Raw genomic sequence first — 27,944 nt, 5'->3', positions numbered from 1 at the left:
ATTACGGATATCAAATGCATAAATATTGAGCTAACTTAAGGATAAGAGATATATCTCTATTGATATGCAAAAGAACATATGCATAAAATTATTCTGTCAGCACAATTAGCAGTAATTTCCTTAATTATGGCACACAGAAATTAAAAATCAGGCGAATTACAAAGCTGAATATGAGTAGGAAAAACACAGTAAAAAGTAAACACAAATCATGCATAACTTACTCTCCTTCAACAAATACTTATGCTCAAATCACATACAACATTTATAACAAACACAATGCTTCATGAAGAATATCTGAAAGAGGGTTGTTTACACTCCCTCATATCACACAAACAAGATTGCTAAGGTACTATAGTTGCTACCATAATTAATGAGTTTACTGTTTTCCATAATACAGATTTCATCATCATATTGTGAACTTAATAACTCAATGGGAAATTTGTTCTCTTTCAAATAAACATGTAATGTAAGAACATACCATTCTTGTTTGCTTTGGTTGCATGAATTATAAGAGCATCAGGATGGCCACCCCTAATGTCTGGACCATCCTCATCTGGTTTTTTAAACACGAGGTGCTGAGTAATATCTAACTCATCCAAGGGACTTGGTTCAGTTTCTCTGTCTTGGGTAACATCACTCATTTTTGAGACAGATGAAACTGTTCCACCAGTTTTGGCTTCATGTTTCCATCTTGTTTCATCATCTTGTCTATAAATAATAATAATAATAATAATAATAATAGTAATAATAAAACACATATGGACATGTAAAGAGGTATTAAATTCATATTTAACATACAACCTTATCTTCTCCTAAACTAATCTATGAAAAACTTACTTTGTGTTGACAATTAAGTACCCTTATAAATATCAAACTCTATATTTCTCTGTACCCAAAACTGGCATGTTATTTATTGGGAAAAGCTCTGAAAACAAAATCTGAAGAAGAAGAATAGACTTAATATGAGTTCATAAGTAATAGCTACTGCATTGTGTTGCTAATTTGAATATTTTCTTATGTTCTCTTAATTCAGACAATTGTGATGAAAATTTACACAGGGCTAGTTTTTTGATGTATTTGTGTTTATTAAACTGACATAAAAAATGCTACATAGCTTTACTATACCTAACAGCTCCATGTGGTGTCTAGTGAACAACAGTACAGGACAACTGTAAATAAATATCTAGCTGTCCTCTTTCAATAACTGTCCACAGCTTCTCATAATTCTAAAAATGGACATATTTCTCCATCACTAGCCACAAATGCTCAACTGGGTTCATAATGAAATTATATAGCTCAAAATGTTAACTAAAACATGTTTCAATAGCCTTTGGCACATGCATGGGTACATTACTTTGCTTTGTAATCTTGGAGTTTCCACACAACAGCGAACATCAAGAAGGATTGAAAGTGATCACCAAGCAATGTGTTTTACAGCACGCACAATCAGACTAGCCCGCACAGAAAACCCAATGCACATCACAAGGAAATACTTGTCATCAGCCTACAAAATGACCTGTTGAAAATTAGAAACTATGGCCCCCATATGTTAATGCCATGCCTAGACCTATGTTTGCAACAAATATCAATGGCATCAAGCCAACTGCCATCTTTTCAGCTGTACAAGGAATACCAAGCAGCTTCACATACTCAAGGTTGATATTTTCTCCTGTTTTGTAAATTCATCTTTGCTGAGCCAAGTGGCTCTTAGTGAGAGGGTACTGAATGATTTAAAGAAGAAAGGAAGTTTGGGGTTTAATGTCTCACCAAAAACTGAACATGGAGCATTAAATCAGTTTACAGATGAAAGAAAAAGGAACCAGCTGTGGCATTATCAATGGGTCTACCCTCACATTTGTCTGAAATCATCTACAGAAACCATGGAAAACTTAAATCTGATTAGCCAGAGAGATAATTGAACAACCAATCTAAAAAAATTGGGCCTCTGCCTTTACCACAGCTCTTATGGTGCAAGGCTCATCTGAGGCTACACAGCTTATTTTACCTCATTGGATCTGGACTCTAGCATGGAAGCTAGACTGTTGGAAAGATATTTCCTACACCTTCATCTTATATAAATCAATATTCTCATAGTTTGGATTTGTCTTTATTTCTTCTGTTACTGCTGTTTTAAAGTCTCTGGAATAGATCCAAACCTTATTTATTCATACTGTTATCAATCACCTATATCTGCGTATAGATAGTTAACCTGTGTGTTGGATGAACTGCTTAATTACAATCTGCCTATATTATGCTGTAAAGGAGAGAGGAGTTATGCTTTTTAAGCAGTTTCAATTCACCATTTGAATTAATTTTGACTTCAAATTTCTGTAAGTCCCCAAAAACAGTCACAACAAACCTGACAGCTAATTTAACTGAAAAGCATGGTGGTACATCATTACTTAACCAAAATGTCAAGCAAAAGCATTGACATTATCAACTAAATACTTTAGAGGCTCAATATTAGACATTCATATCCTACCATAGTATCTTTATGTCCTAATGGTCTACTCAATCTCAGTTTAAAAGTTACTTATGGAATAGCTTCTTGCTCATGTTTCATAGTGGCTGCAATGCCATGTAACATCTTCACTCAAATGCAAGTGCTGTCCAGTTAGATTATGTTGTGACTCATCGATCTTTCAAAGTGCCGCCGTGCAGTTGCGCGCATCCTCTACATGCGGCGCTGTCTGCCAGCCATGCAGCAGCAGCGCCACCTAAGCGACCAGCCAGGCAGCGGCCGCTAGACTCGGACTCAGTTCTGATTTGACTGTTAAAGTGTACATACATCTTACTCTGTTTACTTGATCTGTGACTTAAATGTATTGTGTCGTCCTTGAAATACATTTGTTGAACTTGAAGTTATAACAGATTAGATTCTGGGTCACTGGAGAAGAAAGCATAATGATGAAGTGAGTAACATTCATCAAATTTTTAGTGATATAAGTGATCATGTGAGTACAAAACAAGGGTATTTTCTCAAACAGTAACCACTTCTCTATCTAAAACTGTAAACTTTTTGACAAACTGGTGATGTGTTACTCTGATTTTGTATCTATTCTAATCTGCTGGACACTCCTGCTATTTTGGGTTTTAGTGTCATCAAGGGACTTAATGACCTAGGATTTCTCTTTAGTAAGAGTATCTCAAACATGATCCATTAAGCCTTGTGATCCCAAATGAGAAGCTGCTTGAATAAAGAAGCACTGACACTATATGCAAACTGATAGAGTGGAGCGATATTGGAAGGCTTCCATCACACTGTCATCACACACAGACTGCAGATTTTTTGAGTAGAGCAACAACTAGTAGTAAATACTTAATAATATAACAGCTTATTATATTTTAAAGGCATTAATGAGAAGCTAGACGAACATGAAAATCAAACATGACTCTGAGCAGCGTGCTTCCTGCTGCTTGTTCCTCTCTGTAAAACCTCACTGGCCTCAACACACAAATCTAGGAGTGCTGTATATGAAGTGCACACAAATTCTGTCACTAAGCTACCTGCATGTACTACATTCACAGAAACATCTATAGCTTGCAGTAAGAGTGAAACATAAAAATCAGTAAGGAAAGTATTGGTAAAGGAGGCATTTAAATGAGGTCTGAACTGTCATACGATGAATACGTTTCCGCCAAAAACTGCAATGCCCTGAAGGAATCACCCAAAAATGATACATTTAATAGCTGCAATACCAACTGTACTGAAAGGAAACATACAGAACAATAAAATAAATTACACAATTCAAAATGAGTACCTAAATATTCACCAACAAGCCCTGAATGTACTGTTAAGGAATGGCAGTCTAGATAGTTAATTACCCAGTGTAAATTTGAACTAGACTGCTTACAGGTTGAGCTGTGGGGAAGTCACCAATCAATGAAGTTCTAGACATATTCAATGGGTGACACATTTGATGAACGTACAGATTATAGAAGAAATTGCTGTCTGTTACACTGAAAGGAAATCTTGAACATTTCTCGCACTGTGTAGGATCACTGTATTGTTGAAATACACTTAGATGAATATGTTGACTGAAGGCTACTGCTTCAGGTCCTTTAACATACGAAATATAACATATGCTTTAGGATTATTCAGGAATCACAGCAACAGAGATTATTCCATTTCTCAATGGTGCTCTGACATAAATCGACATGCTATTATACAGGAGTGTGTATTTTAGGATGTGGTATTTATCTTTGTAGTATCTTGAGTATACTTTGTCACATGTGGACAAGTATTGTTCTGTTGGAATATGGCTCCCTGCAAGTACTGAAGAAAGGGAAACAATTTCGATTCTACAACTTTCCTGGCATACTATATGCTACAGAAAGTATCCACAATAGGAGCAGTCAAGATTACTAACGATAGAAAATGGTATCCACACCACCACAATGAGCATTTGTCTGTTTTGATGCTAAATAAAGTACTGCGGGAAGTTATTTTTACTTTTGCAGTACCTTACATGTACTGTCCACCACTGTAGTCACAAATGATGTCAAACAGAATTGAAAAGAGAATGTTTGCGTGATTTGCACAACATGATCTCAATTGATGAGTCCATTGTAGCAAGAGGTATATTTGCCTTAGTGCAAAAGATATACCGCACAAAGGACTAGATGGCTTTAGTGCACAGCAAAGCCCACACTAGCAAAATGTGCTGATGGTGAAACACTTGTACTGCTGCACTAACATGACACAAACCCTTTATGTGAAGCACTTCATACTATCACTGGCATGCTGATGAGGTATCTTATCATCCAGTGCCTATCTCACATTTCACGACTATTCCATTTGTATGCCATGCCCTGCTTCAAATTTCTTTAAGTCCCATGACATTACCAGCAACAACAGTGTAGGTTTAAATAATAATATCTTTGACATAACAGAAAACCACCATACGGATTCATAATGATCCCTTATAACAAATATCACTGTCTGCATTTCATTTTGAATATTACAAAAATAGATAGCATCAATGAACATAGCACAATGTCTCACTTACGATGGGGCAATCCAATCATCCACTTTACGATGTAGCTCTGGAGAGGTGCCAGGTAATGTCGGTGACACAGGAGGTGGCGTTGCTGCCGATTTCACACTTGCTGTTCGACTTCGTTTAGGAGGCAGAGCAGGGGGCAGACTTGCCAGTTGTGCTTTCACAGGTGACGAAGTTGCAAACTCTATGCTACAAAATAACACTCATCAGAAACAATGTAAACAGGAAATAGAAAAAAAAAAATGCATAATGTTGATGACAGAGCTCCTAGGGCCTCTCTTGGTGACATGTTAAGAGTAAAATGATAGGAGATTCAAAATATGTCGCATTTCAAATATGGTTCACAAGGACAGGTACTTCATTAATCATTTGGATGATGATAAAACAATGGCAGGATAAGGGTTAATAATGTTATTAATAAATACATATAAATCACTCTGTTAGCCTAGTGATTTATTTTGTTGTGAGGAAGGCAAGAGAGTGGAAAGAGATAGATGATGATGTCAATTGTTAAACCTTCTGTAATAGTCTATGTTATTACCTGACTGTTATCCTTTCCCTATGATAAAATAATTGTTAGAAATATCAAGGCATCAGTTGTGAGCCAACACTGAGTGCTCTGCAACAGGGAAGTCATGTTTGACTTTCATCTCAATAAGGCTGTGGTCATTTAAACAAGTGTACAGTAGGACTGGGGTCAGGCACACCAAAAATGCTGCCCATGGATTGCAGACGATATGTAATATCTCACAAGACTGATTTCACAAACAGCTGTGTTTCTAATGGAGTAGGATATGCTGGTAAAATGACTGGAAATGGAGGCAGGGGATGAATGCATAGGACCATGGCCTCCTATAGATCAGGCTGAAATGGTTTCAGTGCACCAACACTGTTTGAATGATCCTGTTAAAGCACATGCTCGTTTACTTGTTGTGGGTTACTGCTCATGTTTCACATCAGTGAGATGTTACCTTTCACAGAATAGCTCCTAGTGATGATATATTTCTCCTATAAACAGGATAGTTGTAATAAGTCTCTAAAAACAATGAAATGTAAGCTCTTATTGAAATTAACTTGTAAAGTACTTGAGACAGCAAAATGGTGAGTTCAAATATAACTTAATTTTCTACGTCAGTAATTCACATGTACTAACAGAATTCTTTTATTTTACATGCATGTGGCTTTAAAGTAATACTGAAGGTGTTGTAGTTTTAAAGGGTAGCAGTGTATAGATACTGTACAGGGTGACGAAAAATTCACAAACTTGGACTTCACTGTATGATGGTATTATATTATAATTTTCATTTGCTGAAGATTTCAAAATGCTCTTTCTTTGTATGTTTCAGCTATTATGAGGCTACATAATGGAAACTGGCTTTGTGACTGTATTCTGATTTTCAACTGATGAGAACAAAGCAATAGCTATTCCAAGAAAAGAATGGAACCCTTCAAAATATTAAGCTACTTGCGTCAAACAGTTTGAAGAGCTTTAAGTAATGTAGATGTTTCTTGCAACTGGGGAGGAAATATTCATGAATTTGCTAAGAATAGGTACCTATTGAAGCCCTGAGCAGTGCCAAGAATATTACCAGATTTACCACAACATTTTAATCAATCCATTACTTCATTTTGTGTTGATATTTATTTGAGAAGAGAGATACAAATTAAAATATTGGAAGAAAAACAGAACCTGTGGTTCGAAAAGGATTCAATTAAATAATTTCAGGACTTTTTGAGTAAGCTACATCAGAAAAGTGATTAGTTTCAAGTGGAAACTGTGTGTAAAAAATGTTTTTTAATATCTTCTATGTTTAACAGTATGAAGTTATACCTAAAGTTTTTGTTAGTGTTATGACGTAAAAGGATTTAAAAGTTCAAGTTTGTATTAGGAATCAAATTGTTAGTACATCACAGCCATCATGGATACTTCCAGGTGAGAAACTGCAGAGACAGTTCCAGTTACAGGGCTTATTAATTAGCGATGCTGAGACAGAAAGTTTTGATACTATTACTTCAATATCTGGATTAGAAATGATGGCACTTTCATACATCTACATCTAAATCATACTCCGCATGCCACCTAATGGTGTGTGGCAGAGGGTACTTTCGGTACCACTATCTGATCCCTCCAACCCTGTTCCACTTGCGAATACTGCGTGGGAAGAATGTCGGTAAGCCTCTGTATTGGCTATAATTTCTTGAATTTTCTCCTCATGGTCAATATGTGAGATGCATGTGGGGGGAAGTAATATGTTGTCCGACTCCTCCTGGAAAGTGCTGTCCTGAAATTTCAATAGTAAATCTCTCTGTGACGCACAACGTTTTGCTTGTATCGTCTGCCAGTAGATTTTGTTTAGCATCTCCATAACGATCTCTCGCCAGCTAAATGATCCGTGATGACATGCACCACTCTTCGTTGGGTCTTCTCTATCTCCGCTATCAGTCTTATCTGATAGGGATCCCAGATAGATGAACAATACTCAAGAATCGGGTGAACAAGTACCTTATAAGCCACTTCTTTTGTGGATGAGTTACATTTCCTTAAGATTCTTCTGATGAATCTGAGTCTTGTATCTGCTTTTCCCACTATGTTTTATATGGTCATTCCACTTAAAGTCGCTCTGGATAGTTACACCTAGATATTTTATGGCAGACGCTGTTTCCAGCTGTTTGTCATCAATACTGTAGCTGTACATTAGTGAATTTCTTTTCCTATTTATGCGCAATATGTTACATTTATTTACGCTCAGTGTCAACTGCCAGAGTCTGAACCATTCATCAATTCTCTGCAGGTTGGTCTGCAAATTCTTACCACCTTCCGACATTGCTACTTTGGTATAAACAACTGCATCATCTGCGAATAGCCTAAAAGAGCATAAGACTCTTTCTACTAGATCATTTATATATACTGTGAACAGCAACGATCCTATCACACTTCCCTGTGATACTACGGATATTACCTTTACATCTGTCGATTTAGTTCCGTTAAGAGCAGAGTATTGAGTTCTATCTGCAAGAAAGTCTTGAATCCAATCGCAATTCTGCTCTGATACCCTGTAAGCTCATATTTTTTTCATTAAACGGCAATGTGGGATGGTGTCAAATGCCTTACTGAAATCAAAGAACATGGCATCAGCCTCAGCACCATTGTCCACTGTGCTGTGTATCTCATGGAGCAACAGAGCGAGCTGAGTCTCACACGATCTCTGTTTGTGGAATCCATGTTGATTTTTATAGAGGAGCTGTTCACTTTCCAATAACGTCATAATTCTTGAGCATAAAATATGTTCCATAATTGTACAACAGATTGACACCAATGATATAGGTCTATAATTGTATGGATCTGTCTTAGAGCCTTTCTTAAAAATGGGAAAGACCTGCACTTTTTTCCAGTCCTTAGGTACCATTCGTTGCTCAAGCGATCTACAATAAATTACGGAGAGCAAGTTATTTCGCATAATCTTCATAGAATCTTATAAGTATCTCATCTGGTCCTGAAGCCTTTCCACTACTATGTGATTGTAGCAGCTTTTCAATTCCACGATCGGTTATCTCAATATCTGCCATTTCAATGTTCGCAAAACGAGTGAAAGGAAGGACAGTGTTATGATCTTCCGCGGTGAAACAACTTCGGAAGACCGAATTCAGTATTTTGGCCTTCTCTCTGTTATCTTCCGTTTCTGTGACGGTGTGGTTGCTGAGAGAATGAATAGATGATTTTGGCCCACTTACTGATTTTACATACGATCAAAATCTCTTACAGGGTGTATACGCGGACAAGGAAAAATAATTCCCGGATTTTTCCCAGATTTCCCAGTTAAAAATACACTTTCTCCCGGATGAAAACACACTTTTTCCGTGTTATTAAGTGACATTATATTTTCCCTCGGAACTGTAAAACTTATCAATCCTTTGAATAATTATGTTTTTATACACGGGCGTAGAATTTCCCAGCACTTTAGAAAACAAAACTCAGGGAAGACAATGCTTTTTGGAAAGATTTTTGATGTGCAGCAACAAGTACACTGCATATTTTCATATTACGAAAGTATAAATTCGAATTCCATCAAACATCGCATGTTACTTTCCGAACCATTGTAATCGAGATTATGGTGCGCTTTTGTAAGCCAGTCATAGCTCATGCCACGTGATCCCGCCAGCCGATGACAGCGGATATACAGACCACAGGACACATGATGTAGTCAGCTAATAGCAACATCACTGTTAAGTAGCGTGGATACACAAACAGGAAAAGTTAATGTGTTAGATTTACATACATAGTGTTGCTACAAGAAAAGCAAAGCTTTCACATATAATATTGGTCTCTAAGGATAATAAGCTGCAAGAGAAGCTAAGCTTTCACATATAATGTTGATATTTTTTGCGCATGTTACACTTTAAGATATATCACACAAATTTGCCAGTAAAATTTTTAGCAGAGTCCAGTGACTTGTCCTTAAGTTTTTTCACAAATAAATTAGCTACCACATAGAAGAGAGAACTTCCCATAGGACTACATCAATTTGCTCATAATGACGACATGAATGTCTGATCTTCTGCGCTCGTCACCAAATGCTCTGTGATTTAAGAAATTCATCGTACATTCTCGCACATAGTTCAAATTGCGTAAAAGGAAATTTACTTTCAAAGCAACGCTTTTCAAACCACCATTCGCAATATTTTCCCTCGACCTGTTAGAAATAGGTTTGTTTCAGTAGTCGTCAGAGAGTGCCACATAACGGGCGCCACCGACCTTTAGCAGCTTCTATGATGCAGGGAGCCCGTATGTTCGTACGTGTAAAACATTAAAAGATCTTACATTATGTCATAAAAGAAAAAAGACAATAGAGGATACTCCAAGAACATAGGAATTTCATGAACAATAATAAAGAGGCACATTTAAAGTGCATAATTATAGAGCACATTCGTATGTCCAGATTCCCAATGAAGTAGGCCTCGGCCTAATATTGAGCTTTTCAGTGTGGGTTGCAGGACGTAAATTTTCTTGGAGTATCAGTACTGTATTGACTCATTTTTGATTCTTTATGACGGCATGATGCCATACATACTAGAAGATGAAAATGTGCACTTGAAATGCAGCGAGCAACTGAAATTACTCAATAGTGTGGAACTAAACACTTTGTTTCAAACACATTGACTGCCTCAGCGTAAAAGATTTTTAAAAACCAAATTTCTTTAGCAAACCGACAAAAATAACTTCACTATTCTACAAGGTGATTAATGCATGGCTGTCAGAAAAGTGGAAATAAAATAAAATCTGAAGCTAATAACGTATATTAGCCTTCCTTAATTCTGTGAATGTATTTTAACTCACTTGATAGCTCCGGGCCACAGAAATCCATTTTATTTTCATTTGACGTGAGAGCAGTAAACAAAGAGGAAACAGCAAAATCACTAAATGTAAACACGGGTCACTTGGAGACTACACACTTCCCCACTGTAACTCGGACTCCTCTGCGCATCATCCCCAGATCTACGATATTCCCGAACCCCCCTCCCTCAAGCGAAACCCCCTCCCTCAAACGTCGAAAATTTAAAAAATCGAGTTTCCAAAAATATGTTCAATTTGTAGTGCAGATCTTTCTGAAGAGTCTGATACATAAAACTTATATGTTCAAGGAAATGTAAGACATGTTATTTGGTCTTAAGTGTGCCAGAGTGCAGTGGCACCCCTCTTCACACAGCAGTCTTCTATCACACGTCACTGTATTTCACTCCATGAAATTGAAATGTGTATATTTTGTACTGGATGCCATCAAACTATACTCAGGACAGAGGAAATTAAAATGTCCGGTGGTGCCTCTCCTGCTCCTAGTCACCTGGTTTGACATCCTTCCCCTCTTTTTTTAAAAAAAACTCGCAATTAATACTGGATGGAATTATTTGTAATCGGGAGAACAAGAACTCTTCAGAAAATTTGCACTCTTTATTGCCTGTTAGCTAATAACTTTCTGATTTGGGTGACATAAAATTAAATATAGGCTACATAAAACCTGTAAAGACAAGAGACAAGCAATACAGTACACATTTCTTCAATCCTTAGCTCCTAGCATTGTTTTCTCTCTAATCTTGCTACAGCTTTACATGGCATTCTTTCCTTTCTGCGAACGAATCTATTACTCCAACAAAAGTTCATTGAACGTTTTGCTACATGAAAAATCAAAATATCGTTGTCTAATACTGCGTAAGCTGTTAATACAAACAGTTCCCACGACTGGTGTTTTTTCTCGATTTGATTACATCTATTTTGACACTATCTGCTAGATAAAGCAAAATAGGCCTTTCTAACACTGCAGAAATTGTAACACACACCAAATAAATGAGACTGTTTTGGCACAAATGGTTATTTTTATAACACTACAGAATATAATTCACGAATATAAACATAAAATGCCTATTAAGCCTAGTACTAGCAAGAAGCTTTATGTCAGGAAATAGTTTCACGTTTCATTCATACTCTCCAGTTTCTCGAGCATGAGATCGAAAAGCAGTAGTACGAGATTTTTATATAAATTTGGACTCGTCATATTCTTCCTTAATTTGTGTGATGTCCCCATTCCTTCTCCTTCCTCATTCTAACAAAGTCTTGTCATGACTAATTCTGGAATTATTCCTACCTTTGTCAAAACTTATTCGCTGGTTAACTTCACTAACCCTGCCAGAATCACCGGTTTAGTTAACCCTGATTATTCTCCGGTTAGGCGTTGTCATCTTCATACAAACCATTTTCCGCGCTACTTCCACAATAGAACTTAAGCAGCTGCTAGATGGGGACTGTACAACTGGCCCTCACTAGTATAGCCATCTGGCCAAAAATTTTCTCACAAAATTTCATTTTCCTGGATACACCGAGAAGATTATACATAATCTTTCTTACCTGTTACTCCTGTTAGTCGTTTATTTCCACTCTGGTAGTCTGAATCTATGGAGTTACCTAGTAATTATAGCAATGCAGATCATTCGCAAACCCAATCAACAACATAATCAGACAGCGATTGGTGTTCACTCGTTCGGCTTTACTCCGCTCCGCTTGTATAGCCCGGTCCCCTTTTGCCTGCAGGAAAGTTTATTTCTAGATGCGACGAGGATTCCCCTGGCAGAGACATCACGTGCACTATACACGCATTCAAAAATCAACTTATGATTCTTTTTTCTACTATGGGACAAAACTGCTCATGTCATCGCTCCCTAGGCTTACACACTACTTAATCTAACTTAAACTAATTTACGCCCACTCCATCATAGATCCGGGCCCGGTGCACATGCGTGAAACTGGTAGCTTGTGCGCGGCAGTAAAATTTTTCCCGGTTGCATCAAGCTCCTTGCTGTGACTGCTTACTCAGCCAACAGCCACATTTCTGTAGCCAGAAACAGGAGAAGGTACTACTAACACGCCACTCAACTGCGCATGCACATGAGCCTGCTCGTAACTGCTACAATGAATTTAATGTAAACAGTTCTGACGCCACGCTCATCGGAGGCAATTTGTTATTATGAAGCATTGCATAGTCTTCCTAAAGCCTTTGACACATTTTGCTGTTGGCAAATGCTTGTACAGGGTGTTTCAAAAATGACCGGTATATTTGAAACGGCAATAAAAACTAAACGAGCAGCGATAGAAATACACTGTTTGTTGCAATATGCTTGGGACAACAGTACATTTTCAGGCCGACAAACTTTCGAAATTACAGTAGTTACAATTTTCAACAACAGATGGCGCTGCAAGTGATGTGAAAGATATAGACAACAACGCAGTCTGTGGGTGTGCCATTCTGTACGTCGTCTTTCTGCTGTAAGCGTGTGCTGTTCACAACGTGCTAGTGTGCTGTGGACAACATGGTTTATTCCTTAGAACAGAGGATTTTTCTGATGTTGGAGTTCCACCGCCTAGAACACAGTGTTGTTGCAACAAGACGAAGTTTTCAACGGAGGTTTAATGTAACCAAAGGACCGAAAAGCGATACAATAAAGGATCTGCTTGAAAAATTTCTACGGACTGGGAACGTGACGGATGAACATGCTGGAAAGGTAGGGCGACCGCGTACAGCAACCACAGAGGGCAACGCGCAACTAGTGCAGCAGGTGATCCAACAGCGGCCTCGGGTTTCCGTTCGCCGTGTTGCAGCTGCGGTCCAAATGACGCCAACGTCCACGTATCATCTCATGCGCCAGAGTTTACACCTCCATCCATACAAAATTCAAACGCGGCAACCCCTCAGCGCCGCTACCATTGCTGCACGAGAGACATTCGCTAACGATATAGTGCACAGGATTGATGACGGCGATATGCATGTGGGCAGCATTTGGTTTACTGACGAAGCTTATTTTTACCTGGACGGCTTTGTCAATAAACAGAACTGGCGCATATGGGGAACCGAAAAGCCCCATGTTGCAGTCCCATCGTCCCTGCATCCTCAAAAAGTACTGGTCTGGGCCACCATTTCTTCCAAAGGAATCATTGGCCCATTTTTCAGATCCGAAACGATTACTGCATCACGCTATCTGGACATTCTTCGTGAATTTGTGGCGGTACAAACTGCCTTAGACGACACTGCGAACACCTCGTGGTTTATGCAAGATGGTGCCCGGCCACATCACATGGCCGACGTCTTTTATTTCCTGAATGAATATTTCGATGATCGTGTGATTGCTTTGGGCTATCCGAAACATACAGGAGGCGGTGTGGATTGGCCTCCCTATTCGCCAGACATGAACCCCTGTGACTTTCTGTGGGGACACTTGAAAGACCAGGTGTACCGCCAGAATCCAGAAACAATTGAACAGCTGAAGCAGTACATCTCATCTGCATGTGAAGCCATTCCGCCAGACACGTTGTCAAAGGTTTCGGGTAATTTCATTCAGAGACTACGCCATATTATTGCTACGCATGGTGGATACGTGGAAAATATCGTACTATAGAGTTTCCCAGACCGCAGCGCCATCTGTTGTTGACAATTGTAACTACTGTAATTTCGAAAGTTTGTCTGCCTGAAAATGTACTATTGTCCCAAGCATATTGCAACAAACGGTGTATTTCTATTGCTGCTCGTTTAGTTTGTACTGCCGTTTCAAATACACCGGTCATTTTTGAAACACCCTGTATGACCACTGTGTTTTGTTGTTGTATATGGCACATTTCCTTTACAATTTATGTTTCATTTTCGTTTTTTTTTTTTTTTTTTTTTCGCTCACATTTTATTGTTGCAGTATTATTCTGCAATAGCGGGATACAGTAATATCCTCTGTTAGAGTATCAATTCTTACCAGTCAAAAATACAAAAATTTAACTGAAAACTAAAACAACGAAAAATTCCTGGAATTCTAAAAAAATTCCTGTGTTTTTCCCAGTTTTGTCCCGGATGAAAAAATTCACGGGTTTTTCCCAGATCTCCCGGGTCGTATATAACCCTGTCTTAGGGTCTTTACTCAGGTCGGTTGACAACGTCTTACTTTCGAAATCACTGAATGCTTCTTTCTTTGCTCTCCTTACACTCATTTTCACTTCGTTCAGCTTTCGTTTGTCTTTACTTCTCTTGAATCTGAGATGAAGTTCTCTTTGTTTACGTATTTCTAACCTTACTCGGAACATACTTGTCTAGGGCATATTGAACAATGACTTTGAATTTTTTTCATTTGTTCTCCACATCTTCGTCCTCATCACCAAATATTTGATGCTGACTGCTGAGATATTCTGAAATTTGTATCCTGTCACCCTTGCTGAGCAAATATATCTTCCTACCTTCCCTAACATTCCTTGTAGGACCCATCATCATAGATGCTGTCACAGTCGTACGATCGCTGATTCCTTCCTCTATGTTAACTGATTCGATAAGTTCAGGTCTGTTTGTTGCCAGGAGGTCTAAGACGTTACCCTCACGAGTTGGTTCTCTAACTGTCTGCTCAAGGTAACTTTCAGACAAGACATCCAGAACAATGCCACACGATTCCCTGTCTCTGGCACCAGTTTTGATGGCATAACACTCCCAATCTATACCTGGCAAGTTGAAGTGACCCCCTATTACAATGGCATGATCAGGAAAATTACTAATGATATTCTGCATGAAAATTATGAGCACTGGAAAAAAGAAGATAAATTAAATAAACATCTGCTTTTTGCGCTGTAACAAATAGTGCTTCTCTTCAAAACAAAGAGATGTTACACTTGCAAAACAATTTCCTTTGCATTCCTTTTGTATGAACAGTCATTCTCAAGCTATGATGTTTTTGGACATGACATTTCAGTTTTGCCACATTTCGAACACATGTGAAGTATGTCAGGAAAGCTCCACCTGTCTTCTAATGTTTCAAGTGAAATCATGAATTATTTGCAATTAGCTTGCTACGAATTAAGTGAGGGAGAAAGAAGCATGGTGTTGTTCAGATAAATGAAACTTATATTCATGATATGCTTTCATGTCATAATGGCACTATAATGAGTTTTTCTGAAAATCAGCCTGCTTGTACTGCTGATTTTTCTTGATTTCATCTGCAATTGACCATTTGAAAGAAATTGTCAGTTTATTTACAGCGAGGAATCTTACAGGTTCAGAGTTATTGGAGCTTACTTTGAAATTACTGACATTCATTTCAAGCTATGGTTTCAAAGTATTGCTTGAACAGGAATATGTTTGTTATATTGAACAATTAACCATCAGTTACTTTAATACACCTTGCAGTTCACATACTTTCGATTTTTTTTATTTTGTACATATATTCAAATTCGTTAGAAACAACTGATTGAATCTGAAAGATGTTGACAAAATACTTGCTTTACCTAGCTCTGATAATCCAGTAGAAAATGTACAGAGAAAATTTTCTGTTATCAGATACCTGTACAAAATTAAAAGAAATTTGTTATTTAGAACTGCACTACAGATTAATCATATGATAATTCCAGTGATATGCAGAGACATAAAGTTAGTTTAAAGGATAATATTTTTCATAAAAAGACTCTCTCTCCTCTGAAATAACTCGCAAATGATGGAAAATAGTTAAAATTCACAGTCCAATGAAAGTAACATTAAAGAGGAACCTGTCAGAATTGCCATCTGAATCAGCAAATGATGAACATTTCAAAGATATTAACAATTTATTAAACTGGTGTGGGACAATTTGAGTGTTAAGGACACATTTTTGGCAATGCATCATGTAGCTAAAACCATTAAAGAAATAACTGCATGCTCCTTAACTGAACTGAAGGTACCATATGTTCTAACATGCAATTTGAAAACTTACTATCCATGTACAAGAAACAACATGTTTTTGACTACCACAACATGCAATTTTTGAAATATTTTTCTTGGAAAGAATGAGCAGTGCTAATGTGTATAACTGCATAACAAGTAATGTAAACTGTCGCATTGTAACTACTGAGGTGTCATTTCCAGTAGGAATGTGCTGCTTTGTCAAGACTCTCTCAGCATTCTAATTTCATGTACCAGGTTATTTACTGATAGCCTCAGTGAGTAGTGCTGTAATGCTTCAGTTATTTGAGATTAATAGCAGTGAATTATGTGAAGTGAGTGGGAAAAGACACAAATTGGTGCACAGCTGTTAACAAGTATTAGTTTCTGCATTACTGTTACACATAAGAAAGCACTGAGTGAAAATGTGGGATTGGAGGGAATATTTTATAGAATGAGGTACAGATGGGTTGTATAAACCACTTCTAACTTGAATTTTGGCCTTCCTATAGCATTTCAGTTCATACTGATAGCTGTCAGGTGGGAATTACAATGTTTCAGTAGAGAAGAATTTGGAATCTGAAACAAAAATTAGGATAAAAAAATCATTTAATACTTCATTCTGCAAAATACAGCAGAGTGAAGTTTCATGTCATCTCACTATAATTCCTAAACATGAGGGAATCTATTGATGATGTGTCCTTAGAGGAGTGTTTTCTTGGGATCCATTGCAACTCAAAATTATACAACAGATTTTGATGTAGATGTGTCTGTCCTCATTTCTTATTTCTGTAATCAGTTATGTTATATGTAAGGCCCTCAAACATGTTGATTGTAGTAGTTGTTCTTGTGCACTTCTAGTGGTACAACTACCAACATCTATTTCAATGACCTTAACAGAGGTGGTTTAAGTGTTTCCATCAGAAGACACATTTGAGTTGGGGAAATGTTTCTTTAAAGTATGCCACATTTTGATTAGCCCACATTCTGAACACACATTTTTAAAGTAAAATAATAAAGAAATTATCTCAGCATCTATTGCAAACTTAAAATAGTGAAAGAAGCTTTACAAAAGAACAGTGTCTGTTATTTGCCATACCCCATCTTTCAGTGCAATCAACATAATGTTACAATACTTTTGCCAATACTCTTATCTCAAATTGCACAATATTAAGAAATGACAGTTGCAGGCATGAAAACTTGGGAAGTAAGAGAAAGCTTACCACACTCATGTGGTGTACAGGGCGGCATAAGCACAACTGGCCCAGTCGAGTGGACTGGAGTGACTGTTGTTCATACATTAAAGCCAGCAGATGCTCCTCAGTGCCTCCAGTTTTGTGAGTGGCTGTTTAGTGAGATAACAGTGAATGGACTGGACATGGACCTATTCTTTATGTCTAATGAAGTCTGGTTTCACCTGAGTGGTTATGTCAACTCACAGAATCACAGATTCTAGGCAGTGGAGAATCCGCATAACTTCCACAAAACACCATTGTATGATCAGAAGGTTGGGGTTTGGTGTTTAGTGTCTGCCTGCTGCATTATTGGTCCCCATCTTCTTTTATCAGATGCTGCCTTCAGCACATTAAACTGCTAACTTTTGAAACCATTTGTGAGAGCATTAACTGAAGAAGAAAAGACCTACAGTTACTTCCAACAGGATGGAGCAACCGCCCATACAACCAGCTGAACCTTGGAGCACATTTACACAATCTTCATGCCTGATAGAGCTGTTAGCAGTTAGTCTGGTCGTGGCCCTAGCTGGCCACTCAAGTCATCTGATCTATAATGTGTAATTACTTTGTGGAATGCACCCTGAAGTCTAATATATATTGCAACAACCCTCATGGTCTTAAAGAACCGCAGCAGGAAATTTTGCATGACACTGCAGCAATTCCAGCAGTCCAGCTTTGGTCTGCCTTCAGCAACTTGCTGACCAGGGTCCAAAAAGTTTCAAGAGATGAATGATGGTCACTGTCAACATCCCATGTAGTCAGGTTAGTACAGTATTTTCTTTCCTTTGCTCCATTTTTTGTACCCTGGAACTCTGTTCTCCAGACCACTTGTATTTGCCCCATCCTCTACAATGTTTTTGGTATCATACAGTACTGTAAGTACTAAAATAAAATAATGAATGTAGCCTTTTGAACATTTTAATACTTGTCTATCATAATACTTCTACTGTTAAGAAAATAACTTAGTCTAGGTCTATTGTGAACACCAAGTTACAGCCCGGCCACAAAGTTGATACTACTCACCAAAATACCTTATTTCCCTTGTCTCATATGACCAGTACTATAACTGATAGTTATGTATTGCATTTTGCCAGATGCAAACTGTACTGCAGACACATGATGTTTTTCCATTCAAGGGCTTTATGGGTATCTTACAATTTACAAACAAGTATTCACTGTGAAAAATGTGAAATTGAATGACATACTGAATTTATGGATCCAAGATTTCCTTGCTCATTTTGGCAATGATCAGTTGTTTCATCTTTGCTCCTCACAGATTATTAGTTTAGGGGCAATCACTTACTGCTTTTAAAGGTAGGTTTACATAACAAACAAATCTTTAGTCTGGCAATTTTTATACTGCTAGGATACAATTTCTATTCTTTTTCTCATAGCTTCTTGACAAATGACAGAATACAGCAAATGTAATTTCAAGAGCTGAAATCTATGCAGTCATGATGTAACAGGCTCCTCATTTTTGAGTGTAAATTGGTACAGGTAAAGCTACATCCTTAAGTCCAAGAAAAACAAAGATCACATTTTTGAAATACCAGAACAGGCAATATGTGAAGTACACATCTTAGAAACAATAAGTATTGCCAGTGTGTGTAAATGCATAACAAGTACTGGAAACTGCCACCTTGTCACTACTTTTTCTCATAGCTTCTTGACAAATAACACAAAACAGCAAATTTAATTTCAAAAGCTGAAATCTATATTTAAATTGATCCAGTAGGAATATCCATCTTTTTTTAAGTTCAAGACTGACTTGGCATTCTACTTTCACATACTAGGTCTTCTATTGATTACCCTGGTAAGTAACATAGTAACGCAAAATTCTACAAGACTGATAGCAGGCAATTGTGTGATGTAAACTGGAATGGACAAAAAATTGGTGCACAGCTCTGAACGAATATTAGTTTCTGATTTGGTGTAGATGTAATTGTAGATATGCAAACATTAGGCAAAAATGTGGGATTGGAAGGAATATTTTGTAGAAAGAGGTAGGCATGGGTTTTCTAAAACACTTTTTATTCATGTTTTGACTGTCCTATACTATTCCGTGGCTAGCCAGCATTGATTAAGCTCCATTTATGTGTGTGGGGTGGTGGGCGAGTGTGCGTTGAAACCAGTCATCAGTGTAACATGTACAAATATTAAAACGTATTTAAACTCACTAAAATATAAACTGAAGGAATATTTCAATAAATAGAGATAAATGTAGTGAAGCTATAATCAAATCTACTGAAATAAGGCACACACCACACCATTTCAATATAGATATGACAAACACTCATAGAGATCAGTCTTCTGTATGCAAGCAAACAGCCAACAAAAAGCAGAGTGTACAAGCATTGCCAAACTGAACATTCTAGTATGCTAGTTAAAGGAGGCCATGATAGAATGGATTGTAGGAGGATATGACCAAAGGAACATGAAGCTGGAAGCAACAGGGGATGGCCCAATACCTTGGGAACAGTTGGAATGGTTTTTGAGTCACACAAAAGTTAGTCAAAGCCCTGACTGACAATGTGATTAACATTTGTGATTCCAAAAGGGACTTGCCCATGGATTCCCTGACTTTTGTTAGCAGTGTGCCACCAACCATTTAACACAAGTGTACCTCACAGATCATCTCAAAATTTGAACTTGTCACGGGTTCTGCTTATACCTTCTAAGCTCCATAGATACTCTCCTGCTGTGCTGTTGAACTAGCACACCAATGAGATCCACATGAACAATCCTTGTGTTTGTGCAACTTTTTGTGAAGCTTGGAAGCTATGTACAGAAGTAAATGACACTAAAGAAAAGCAAACTCTGTGTGCGACCTGGTTGGGCACAGAATTTTACAAAGACAAAATGTTCATCACAGAATATACTCTGCTAACACGAGGAAAAAAAAAAAAAAAAAAAAAAAAAAAAAAAAAAAAAAAAAAAACCCTCAATGCAATTATATTGTTCCATTTGAGGGAGCAGCAGCTATTGAAGTGGAGATGATGTTACTTCACTATGGAGAGAGATGTTTTCATGGAGCCACCAGGGAACTATAGGGTGACATGTAGTAAGATGATACGCTCTGCAGATAAATCAAACTTTTAAGGTTCTGACGGAATGAGGAATGTGCCAGAGAAGAATATTTGGAAACAAATGTGTATTTGTTGCTTACTTATGTTCAGAAAATATAATCTCTTCCACATATTTACTGCATGCAGCTTACACAATTTTAATTACTTAATTTATCACATTGCATTTATTAAGAGCTTTTGAATTACAAGAATAGCTATACATGTACAAAGATTAGAAAACTACTACATATCAACACTTCAACAAAGCTCTCCCGCATAATATAACATAAATGACAACAGCTATAGGAGAATATCAAGATCTTTCATATCACTCCACTTGTGAATGTCAGGATACTTTCAAAAGGACGCTTGTATAGACATGCAGGAGATGTTAATATGACACGATAACTGTTTGTCATTCAGCACCAGTCACAAAATTGTGATGATGATTTGCCCCCTTGTGGACAGTGTTTGTGCACCTTCCATGTCCCATTTGGATATGATTCAGAGTAGTCCAAATTTACCATGGCTGGTCATACCTAGGGGGTTCCTCTTGGATGCAGTGCAGTTTTAGAAATTGTGGAGGACAGTTTTGTTTCCAGCAACGTTTCCAGCCACTGATCGCACTGGAGACATTTTCGACAAGAATCCTGGCTGCGATAAGAGTGGTGTGTCTTTATTGTAATGTTCTTTCCTCCACAGGGAATATATCATTCAATATTGGAAGGCCAGGGTTATCAACAATCTTCCAATGTTAATGTAGAAGCAAATTCTTCAGTCTGACATTAGGAGACGGAATGTGACTGACAGGTAACCAGTATGTGGGGGTAGATTGTACTGACCCACTAACAACACACTTGGATTTGGTAAGTGGTACACCTATCTTTTTCAGATATGGACTATGAAGCAAGACAGATGCATAGCACTCTGCTGTTGAGTATACTAATCTGAGTTCCGATACTCGAAGAGTGTCTACTGACAATCCACAACTAATGCCACAGAGCTCACGATGGGTCTTATTTCTGCATTTGAGTACATGTTCACGACAAGTACTCCTTAAAAGAAAGTGTTCTGTCTAATGCGATCCCGAGATATTTTGGATGCCTGTTATGACGTAGTCTGTCTCCTTCAAAACAAACATCACGGGCTCTGTGTGCCAATCTATTGGACACGTGAAAACACGCAACTTTTGTTTTATTTGAGTTAGGTTGTCACCCCCATTGATAGAAGTACTAGCTTAAGATGTCTAGATCAGGGGATTTCTTAACAGAGGAGTGAGGACAGGTGCCTGCAGCAAGCCATTATTCAAAACTTTTGGACAGGTAGTGTTTTTTCCTGTAGTTATAGTTAATGTTCGTTCAGGTAACACATTGTACGTTAGTTTTCTTGTTCATCTGCATGGAACAAATCACAATAATTTACAAAGCAGCCCATGTTTCCCAACTGTATCATGTGCTGCACTTACACCAATGAAAGTAGCAGATGTTTTTGCATCATTTGGTATCCTGCAGAGGCAGCCAAATAATCTCAAAGACCTTCTGGCTAAAATGAGTTTGTGACATGATGAACTCGCACAATTATTTTTAGGACGCTCCAGCTATAAACTTTGCACAATTTTAATACTCTACAGAAAAAGAGGAATGTTAGAGTTTAATATATTTTTGTAGCTGAGATAATTATGAACGGCCAGCAACATCAGGCAGGTTGTGACAGGCAGTCAGCCTAGTTAAAGGAACAAACCTGGTATATGTCACAAGCAATTTTGGACAACAATGAAAAATTTAAATCAACGTGGCTGGATGGGAATTTGAAACATTTCTCCCCAATATCACGCTAACGTCTTGGTCACTGTGCCATTACTTTTAATTATTGGAAGTAAAGGGATAAGTGGCTCAGCCTTGCTAAAATTCATAGCCATGATTTATTTAAAGCTGAATTAGGCAAGGAAGATTATGTAGGCAAAGATTTAAAAATGCACTTGTGTAAAAGACTTTATCAGCTTACCTGTCAATTGTACCAAATGTTGTTGCATTTGGAAATATCTGACTTGTTGAGACAAGAGAGAATGAGCAGGATTGTGTTGATGATAGGGAGAGCTCCTGCTGCTGCCACTCAGCTTGGAGGAGATTGTATGTATGTACAGAATGCCTCATGAATTCGCTTGTGCTGCCATGTGTGCAGTTCCCAAACATTTCCATGTATGCCATTACTGAAATAAATTTAGGATGAATGAATATACTTTGTTCATAGTAAAAAAAAAACTTCACAAATAAAAAATTATAAACAACATAATTATGCTGCATAAAGCATTAACATGCTCAATATTATTACACTTTTTACACTTTTCACTACAAAAGCAGAAACAGATTCAAAATATAAGAATAAGTAATGAGACGAGGCTTAATGATCAAATCATATAACTAGACAGTTAGAGAGTTTTCATAGTGCATTTCTATTACAATAGTTAAGTAACATACCATTTGTATTAAATTAGAAATGCAAGATTAAAAAGAAGTAGGGGTGGTGGTGGTGGTGGTGGTGGTGGTGGTAGTAGTAGTCATCTCTGTATGTTCCAATCTAGATTGTGAAGAACTTACCTTTCTGATAAATGACACTAACCAATCAAATTACTGTGGAATGGTAGAAACTGACTGTATAGCAACTAAAAACAGTAAAATTCACAGTAAGCTACTATGTGCCAGTCATGATATGGAATTAGTACAATTTAATATCACAATTTTTGCAGCAAAAAAAAAAAAAAAGAGAGAGAGAGAAACATCTGAATCACATGACAGAAAAACTGAACTCAAACTAATGTAGCTGCTGTGAGACAACATAAGCAAAGGCAACCTTACAAATTTCAAAACTGGATTTTCAGAATGATCATCAATATTTTTCTGCAGAAAACAAAAGTTGAGAAATGCCTATGAAATAACAAATAATCGTCTGACAATACAGTATTGTGCTTTTATTTACCTGATTTTGGTTTAAATTAACAAGCTCAAAGAGATTCAGCTTACAAGGAAAGAAGAAACTGCCACGCACAAAATTAAAGAGCGACAGAAATCTTCATGTTATAAAAGTTACTACACACTGTTTTAATAGCACTGTTGTGATGATTAACTGAAAATAGAGCAACGAAAGTTAGTTTTAGTGAAGCAGGGGAAGCATTCAAGGGTATTCTGTAATTTGTTGTACAAGTTGATGAAGTAAACATAACATTTTGTACAACTTAAAACAAGCTGAAGTACACTGAAAAAATACAGTGCATTGAGGAAAGTAGAACTTGTATCTGTGCTTAAAAATACATTGATTAAAGGGAAACAATATTACTCACTAAGTGATTTATTGTATGATGAAATATGCTACCATTCTGAGTGCCCACTATATGAGGATAAAGATGTAATGTTATCAGAAATATTATTCCTTCGCTATAACCTGTTGTAGTTAAGAATTTGATGACATCTGAGTTGCCAAAATTAGATGTTTCCATAAATAGTTTTTATCTTTCTATCAAAAAATTATTTAACAAACTCGCAGGAAACAACTGAAAATTACAAATGTAATTTCAGTGACTGAAAAGGAGAAAGAAATGCCCCACAGTGTTACCTGCGGTTAAACAGTAATTTGTAAAAAGATGTTAATACTAAAACTCACTATCCACATGCATGCACCATCACAAAAGGATATGTCTTGGAAGTCCTGCAGCATGAGCCACTTGTGGCCTAGCAAATCCCACAATATCAGAAAAAAGCAACCAAATTTGGAGATGAAGGGGAAAATTGACAGAACTCATGTTACGCACAGCTCACTCATTTACTTCACGGAACACATTTTCATGTGACTGAGTGGTGAATTATAAACTGTGGCAGAAAAAGGATTAAATAATATCATGAGTATCTGCAACACAATTAGCAGAGGAAAGATCATAATTGTCTCAGAGAGTATGGAGAACTGGAAATCAACCATAATAAGTGTCTCTAAACAATGTTCTAAGACGACGTTCTCTGCATATACGTAGAGATAGCAGAGTACCTGGTGTTGCCCAGATACGTATTTATTCCTATCTTTTATTTGTCCATCTTCTCCTCTCCCTTCTCTCTCCATGTTATCACCCCCATCACAAAAGGAGGCTCGTGGTTCTCACCCCACAGCATTTCTTTCCAGATCATAGCTAATCTGTCTACCAAATTTGTTTGAAATGGTTCCAGGGATTTAGGAAGAGCTATTTACCTGTGTCTTTACCCGCATACGCGCATGTCAAATGTATTTTACACGTATTTGTACATATATTTTAACTGAATGTCTAGCAGATTTTGCCCTGCAATTTCATTATCACACAGTTCAATGTTTATGATGTTCTATCTTCTGTACTGTGTGTCGTACAATGATATAATTTTGCTGGTACATTCCATGGCATATGTGAACACTCTCTGCAAAATGTGTCAAGAATACACTTAGTGGTAAGGAAGTAATAAATTAAAATGTCATGCTTCATGCTACAGTTTTACTGCATGAACAGCGAAAATGCAGCAAGCGATAAACTTTTTTTCCTTTCATCCCTTTGTAAGTGCTGTCAGCAAGAAAAATTTCACTAAGGTTTGAAATTATGTGTAACATTTGTTCACTAAGTGCTCTGATTCTTAAATTCTGGATGAATAACGTATGGGTATTCATTTGTAGTGGGATGCATTTCTTTTTCACTCCCAACCAACTGACAGGTAGCCTATGTCTACATTCATGGTATAAGCTATCTTCATTCCAAATTTCATCCAAATCTTTGCACCCATTTCAGCATGAAGGAGTGACAAACACACACACACACACACACACACACACACACACACACACACACAACATTTCATCATTCTGTAATCAGGTCTTTCAAGACTACCAAACAATACTGAATGAATCAGTTGTTTGTGTGAAACACTGCCTTTATGGCTGTATTTCAAATCTAGGCATTCATCTCCAACTATAGCTATGGCTCTGTGTTAGTTCAACAAATTCAGACACAAAAGGAATTCAGTTAAGGTTGAAAGTCAATTTGGACACCAATTGCTCCTACCAAAGAATGTAGGCTTCATGTATGAGAATGGATAAACTTCCTCTATCTATGAGCTAAGATTTCTGCATGTCTCCTACATTACACAAGGCATAACAGATAGGAATAATATAAGGGCAGTCAAATGAAAACGAGACAAGACAGTGCGAGTGTTGATAGTGCAGGTGTGTGTGTGTGTGTGTGTGTGTGTGTGTGTGTGTGTTTTAGTGGAATAAACATGTTGAGAATGTCGGGTGTCATTGAAAGACAGCAGTCGGCCAGGACAGACCCACCGTGTCATTACCCCTTCTATCACTGGTGTGGTGGATGCTGCAGTAAGAAATGATCGATGGTGGACAACATTCGGTTCACGATGGGCATCAGTTACAGTACCATTAATGCCATCATGACAGAGCATCTGAAGATCTGGAAAATCTGTGTGCCGTAGGTTTCCCACAGCCTAATGGAGAGCCAGAAGTTGAATAGAATGTCAACACCACTGTAGCACATATAAAGGTATTCTACACTGCTCCAGGAGATGAAACACGTTGTCATCATTCTGGATTGGAGAGCAAGTGTCAGGGCCAATAATGGAATCACACAGATTCACCCCCTGCAAAAATTGAAGTGTGTCATCAGATCGAAAGGAACAGAAATGTTGCCAGACAGCATCATTCTGTTGCAGCATAATGACCGTTCACATGTTGCCATAGTTGTTTTGACTACTCTGCAGAAGTTTTGCTGGGAAGTTTTTACACATCCTCCATATAGTCCTAGTCTCTTCTCATGCAATTTCCATATTTTTGGAACCCCGAAGAAAGACTTTTGTGGCCGTTGATTTGCTTCAGACAAAGAGTTGCATGCCCAGGCACAATCATGGTTCTGTAGGCAACTGCAAACATTTTCCCATTTTCTTGACTCACATTAGGATAAATGTAGTAATAGTTATGGTGATTATTTTTTAAGTAATTGCCAGTTTACTTATTTATAAAATGGAGACTGGAATGGGTGTTAGTGCCGGTATTTTATTTATGGGGCTAAGACACGTTTTGTTTTCCACTGTTGGAGAAAGTATGATGAATAATTTGGCTTGCTGAGCTTGTTTGTGTCAGTAACAGCTTTCTGAGTCATTACAGCCTCTGATGATGTCTCCAGCAGAGAAAGATGAAATGTTAGGCAGAGAATCATGCCTTGCACCACAGTCTTATGCTTATAAATTAAATATCAAGAATAATGCAGTTTACTCACTCTTTTTCCCATCTGTCTCATTTTAATTTGACTGTCCCATACACATGGGACATTTACTCAGATACATATTTTATGCACTCAACAAAACGTTTGTGTTTTAAAACAAGTCAGTCTGTAAATGAATTTTTGATACACAGAGACAGAGAGGGATATACTAATGCTTTGGTTATCCTCAGAGTATGTGGTCATCACATAAACACTGTCAAGTTGTTTCTCTGGATATATGAAAAGCAAAACACGTATTGATTAAACAGCAAAATGCCTAACATGAAAAAATGTAATACATTATAAAATCCAATTTTTTTTACATACTTCATTTCTTCTCATGAATTGTATTAGACTTGTATACTTGGTTAATGGAAACAAAATTTTCAAAATTAAGAAGCAACAACAGACAATTGTACACATGTCCAACATGTAATTTTCCTGATCATCATCCGACTAGATTCACATACAAAAATTCATTACTGTGTAAAAGTAACAAGAAATTATTCCATTTCAGTTAAAATACGAAGTAGGTTTTAAGTAAATCACACTTTAATAGTCCACAACAACAAACATCTTTTCCCGTGTGGCAAGCCATTCACATATGAGCTACCTATAGTATGAAGTTGGAATTAGCTTAACACAACTTTTTAGTTAAGGAGTTAATCACAAAATAAAAACAAAACAAAATATCTCTAAATTAGAGCCAAGTGCTAAACATATAATATGAGCTAATAACAAAAATTGTCTATAGCTAATTATGTTACTTTGTACCTCTTCCTCTAATCTATTCCTCTATTAAGTCACTTACATTGAGACATTATAGCATTCACACTTCATGCTTACCGAACAACCGAGTTTCAATTATTGCACTAGATTTTTAAAGAAATAGAACATTTACGAATGGGAAACAATTATGATGCAATCAATATTTAGAATAAAGACTGCAACTATAAGAAGTTCAGTTACCTACACCTATAAAAACTGTTGTGAAAGTTTAGAGAATCACTGGGTTCTGAGCCATTGCCGCACTTGTACCAGCAGTACACAATCTTTTTCACTGTTATAAGATTCCTCAATGACTACTGGAAGAGGTTCGAGGGCCTCTGTTTTCATACCTTGCACAGTCGTGTCTCTGTTAGCCACTGAGATTAAATGGG

At 37.4% G+C, this 27,944-nt stretch overlaps 1 protein-coding gene across 6 annotated transcripts in view; it reads right to left on the bottom strand.

Annotated features, from left to right (window-relative positions):
* The window catches only part of LOC126248069 (guanine nucleotide-releasing factor 2), a 463,467-nt gene that overhangs the window by 80,111 nt on the left and 355,412 nt on the right, over positions 1-27,944 (bottom strand). For all 6 annotated transcript variants that reach the window (XM_049948716.1, XM_049948717.1, XM_049948714.1 and 3 more), the window contains 3 exons: positions 22,512-22,716; positions 5,010-5,192; positions 479-708 (listed from right to left, as the gene is read on the bottom strand). In XM_049948716.1, coding sequence (XP_049804673.1) covers positions 479-708; positions 5,010-5,192; positions 22,512-22,716 — 618 coding nt within the window. The remainder of the gene's footprint in view (positions 1-478; positions 709-5,009; positions 5,193-22,511; positions 22,717-27,944) is intronic.

The sequence above is a fragment of the Schistocerca nitens genome, chromosome 3 (genome assembly GCF_023898315.1).
Source record: "Schistocerca nitens isolate TAMUIC-IGC-003100 chromosome 3, iqSchNite1.1, whole genome shotgun sequence".
NCBI classification, from domain to species: domain Eukaryota; kingdom Metazoa; phylum Arthropoda; class Insecta; order Orthoptera; family Acrididae; genus Schistocerca; species Schistocerca nitens.
The sequence above is the reverse complement of the archived record's forward strand: the minus strand, read 5'-3'. Positions and strand labels throughout refer to the sequence as shown.